This window comes from Oncorhynchus masou, chromosome 25, assembly GCF_036934945.1.
Source record: "Oncorhynchus masou masou isolate Uvic2021 chromosome 25, UVic_Omas_1.1, whole genome shotgun sequence".
NCBI classification, from domain to species: Eukaryota; Metazoa; Chordata; class Actinopteri; order Salmoniformes; family Salmonidae; genus Oncorhynchus; species Oncorhynchus masou.
Window position 1 is genome coordinate 38,212,504 of NC_088236.1, and position 4,831 is coordinate 38,217,334.

Below are 4,831 nucleotides of genomic sequence, written 5' to 3' on the forward strand. Positions count from 1 at the left end.
TTGTCTGAATGCAGCTGTATTGACCCTCTGGGCAGAATTATCTTGGTTTTAAAGCTTTCATTGTCTCCGTTGAGTTTGTGCTCTGAAAATTAGAGCCTAACAACCTGAAACACGACACTTCACAAACATGCCGCAATGCCATGGCATGTGACCACTCTCCCCACCCAGCCGTGCCTGCCAGACCTGGTATGCAGACAGCTGTCCTACGACGACAGCGCACATACACGCCTCGCTGGGGCAAATGAAAACTTTAAAGAGCTCCAACAGGACAGCTGTGTGTGAGAGTGTGTGTGGTGTGGTGTACATTTCCCTGTCCACTTACCAGCTCTCTCATTTCACTGGTAGAGGACTGAGGGACTCAAGGACATCTTCCCATCCAGCGCTGCCAGACAGCCACAGAGCAGTACTACTGTAGACAGCCTGTATCCATATCAATTCAGCTGAGGTGTGATTATTGCTGGTTGAAAACTCGGATCAGATCAACCTATCATCTGCACCAGATACCCAACACCCAGTGAGTGTTGCTGTAGTTAGCCACCATGGGAGCCTACATTGCCAAGATGCTGCTGCCCACCGTTAGTAGCCTGGTGTTCCTGCCTGCAGCCAGCGTGGCCACCAAGAGAGGCTTCCACATGGAGGCCATGGTCTATTTCTTCACCATGTTCTTCACCACGGTAAGAACCATGGCATGACGCTGAGATGTTGACCATGTGTATTACTCTATTATGGAGGCTGTCTGTGTGTTACTGACACTGCTTGTGAGTGGGGCTGTGTGTGTGTACTATATTTGTGAGTGGGGCTGTGTGTGTGTACTATACTTGTGAGTGGGGCTGTGTGTGTGTGTACTATACTTGTGAGTTGGGCTGTGTGTGTGTGTGTGTACTATACTTGTGAGTGGGGCTGTGTGTGTTTGTGTGTACTATACTTGTGAGTGGGGCTGTGTGTGTGTACTGTACTTGTGAGTGGGGCTGTGTGTGTGTGCTGTACTTGTGAGTGAGGCTGTGTGTGTGTGCTGTACTTGTGAGTGGGGCTGTGTGTGTGTGCTGTACTTGTGAGTGAGGCTGTGTGTGTGTGCTGTACTTGTGAGTGATTGTGTAGACAACTTCAAACAAGCTATGATTAGTACTGTAATACTGAAGAAAATGCATTGCACAGTGACCAGTGGAGGCTGCTGAGGGGAGGACGGCTCATAATAATGGCTGGAACGGAGCGAATGGAATGGCATCAAACCATGTGTTTGATGCATTTGATACCATTCCATCATTAAGCCCATCCTCCCCAATTAAGGTGCCACCAACCTCCTGTGGTACAGTCCCTTGTACAGTCATTAGAGCCATTTCGTAGGGGTGCTTATGATTACAACCTAAAGTGAGGGTCTACTTTAACTTTGTGTCTCTGCTAACCTACCAGAGACAGGATGTCCTATCAGAACTGAAACGAGCAGAAAGGAAGTGGCTGTGTAATACTGTTGTACGTGAAACCCATGGGATGTGTTCGACCCTAGATTTACCATGCGTGTGATGGGCCAGGCCTCTCCATCATATGTTTCATGAAGTATGAGATCCTGGAGTACTTCAGCGTGTACGGAACAGCCATCTCGATCTGGGTCACACTGATAGGTGAGTATAAACAGCACGCTGTTGTGTCATGACACTTTAATGGCCTAAAACTATGTTCAGAGAGCTCGTGAGTTCTGCATTCAGTACCACTGAGCAGTTGTTCGGAAGCATGTGCTGTGTCTGCCTCTCACTTTCTTGTACGCGTGCACACGCACACACACACACACACACACACACACACACACACACACACACACACACACACACACACACACACTCTCTCTCTCTCTCTTCTCCAGCTTTAGGGGATTTTGATGAGCCAAAGCGTTCTACTCTGACCATGTTTGGGGTTTTGACCTGTGCTGTGAGGATCTATCAGGACCGCTGGGGCTATGGGATCTACTCTGGACCAATAGGATCAGCAGTATTCATAATCACTGTCAAATGGGTGTGTGAAGACAACTTACAATATGGCTATGACAGACACTGATAACGATATGCCCTAATATGGTCATGTTTACAGCAATTTGACAAGAGATCTCATAATCTCGTCAATGTGAAATGTACACCAAAGTCCATACTTAGTTGAGGTATTGCCTAGCAACATTGCATTGACTATCTCTCCAGCTAAACCTATTTTGTTCTAAACACATCCTGTGCATGATATTTCAGTTACAGAAAATGAAAGAGACAAGGGGCCTCTACCCCGAGAAGAGAGTATATACTCAACAGGTGGGACCAGGATGCTGCTTCGGAGCCCTGGCTCTGATGCTCCGCTTCTACTTCGAGGTATCAGAACAACTCCATCTCCCTCCTTCCCCTCGCCCCATTCACAATCAAGACAATAACTAGACGGTCAACTGCAAAACACCTTGCTGAGATCTGTCCCCCCCCCCCCCCCCCAACATTGACATTTGGGTTGGGGGGAGACTTATCGATTTCAATTTGTTTGTCAGGAGTGGGACTACGCCTATGTCCACAGTTTCTACCACCTGTCTATGGCGGTGTCCTTCGTGTTGCTGCTACCCAAAAAGAACCGCTACGCGGGGACCGACGGCAACCCCGCCAAGCTCAGCTGCTACACGCTCCTCTGCTGCGTATGTCTCCCTTTATATCTCACCAATGCATGTGGTTTCAGTGCTATGAACATGTTGCATGACGTACAGAACAAGTTCATTTCAGCTTGTTCAATGAAAAGTTGGATTCGGCCTATAACTTAGATAATAGATAATAGATAGATAATCAGTTGCAGCGACTACAATGGTGCTTGTTCCCGGAGCTGCCGTGTCTTTTACAGTTGAACGAACACACTTGCTGAATTGCTTGTCAGAGAAGGTGCTGTAAGCTCCTATGGTCACATTTGTTTCAAAACATATTTGTTGTCTCTCCAACTCTCCTTACCAAGGTTTCTCTAACTTTTCTCTCTGTACTATCAGACACCATTTCCTGCTTCTACGAAGGAGAAGAAGGACAAGAAGAAGACCCCCTCTCGAACCATTTGGACCATTCCCACTGAGCGGCCTTGGACACGGGCCTGCAACTCACCAACTCTCCCTCTGTACAACCCACCTAGTACACCTGTTAAGAAAGCAATGGACATCACTACATCTGTTAAGAAAGGATGGGAGATCATCAACACTACACCTGTTAAGAAAGGATGGGAGATCATCAACACTACACCTGTTAAGAAAGCACTGGACATCAACACTACACCTGATAAGAAAGCATTGGACATCAACACTACACCTGTTAAGAAAGCACTGGACATCAACACTACACCTGTTAAGAAAGCACTGGACATCAACACTACACCTGTTAAGAAAGCACTGGACATCAACACTACACCTGATAAGAAAGCATTGGACATCAACACTACACCTGTTAAGAAAGCACTGGACATCAACACTACACCTGTTAAGAAAGCACTGGACATCAACATTACACCTGACAAGAAAGCATTGGACATCAACACTACACCTGTTAAGAAAGCACTGGATTTTACTACGCCTGTTAAGAAAGGACTGGACAACAGCACTAAAAGGGTTAAGAGAGCACTGGACTTCAGCAGCACTAAACCACTTGAGAAGGGACTGGACATCAGACTAGATATTAGCAGCACTAAACCTGTTCACAAAGGACTGGACATCAGCAAGCTCAAAGAACAGAATGGGTGGAAGTGACCCCACAAGACAGATAAACTTTTATGAGTCAGTTGGTCTTGGTGATGTCCAGGGAGAAAGCAAATAGAGAGAGAACGATGTCATACAATATGGGGTTACAGGAACACAGACATCATCCACGAAGGTCAAGCCCTGGCCTGTGCCCCCAGGGAGACAAAGAGTATGGCTGTCTCTTCTGTCTGTACAGAAAACAGGAGAGAAGCCCTTTACCTCAAAACATGAGGAGAGTGACAGGGAGAAGGGTTCCTGAGGCAAGCCAGTAAAACTGACTGGAAAATTTGTGAGTAGCACAGGCGGCAGACATTTTTTCTCTCCAAGATGAATAAATTGTCTTTCAAATGTTTCTCAGGAGGGACCTTTCGTCTGCTGCTCTCTCTCTCTGAGAAAGGAACTATGCAGTTAAATTCAGTTATGAAAATTACAAGATTGTAAAAGCACATTTTACTCGCTTTATATATCCCCTAGGTGCCAAACATGTCATCTGGTGCATCAGACATTTGAGTGCAGCAGAATCCGGTCCAGACACTAGACTGTAAACCAACTGCAGTGTTTTAGAATGTTTAGAATGAGGTGGCAGGTATTTATTCCAATATATTGAGTGACCAAGCAACTTCGACTTTGTATCCTTCCTTTTCAGCCTCACTCTCGCTAAGCGTTTTTATGATGAACTTTACATAATGCTTATTTATTGCAATGGGAAGGGTTTTATTTAACCGTGATGGTTTCACTATAATGTATGTAATTATTTTTCAAATAAATATTTGAAAATACATGGTTGATGTTTCCTTTGATATGATTCTGTATCCTGAGCAGACACCCCTCATGTGAAAATAACTACCTGTATTGGAGTAATTTTCTTTTGCACAAGAACAGCTCTTTCACCATTGATACACACCCTGACTGGCACATACTTAATTCAAGCAGCACTAATCCACTTAAAGCCCTTCACATCATAAAACTGCAAGAATTCTACATTTCCCTTCAGGAGGAAAAAGCGGCGTGCGTTAGCTGCACGTCACCTGTTCCGAACACTACCCAAAGATTACAAACGTGTTTTGCAAGTCTTAGACAAAACAGTCTCTAGCCAAACGT

At 45.5% G+C, this 4,831-nt stretch overlaps 1 protein-coding gene across 1 annotated transcript; it reads left to right on the top strand.

Moving 5' to 3' along the window:
- The first annotated feature begins 266 nt into the window (after window positions 1-266).
- mymk (myomaker, myoblast fusion factor) lies at window positions 267-4,169 on the top strand. The gene is made up of 7 exons (XM_064936458.1): window positions 267-674; window positions 1,505-1,619; window positions 1,859-2,007; window positions 2,232-2,348; window positions 2,516-2,656; window positions 2,996-3,472; window positions 3,545-4,169. Exons 1-7 carry the CDS (start codon window positions 540-542, stop codon window positions 3,737-3,739), a joined length of 1,329 nt encoding a protein of 442 aa, XP_064792530.1. The 5' UTR covers window positions 267-539; the 3' UTR covers window positions 3,740-4,169.
- The last annotated feature ends 662 nt before the right edge of the window (window positions 4,170-4,831 follow it).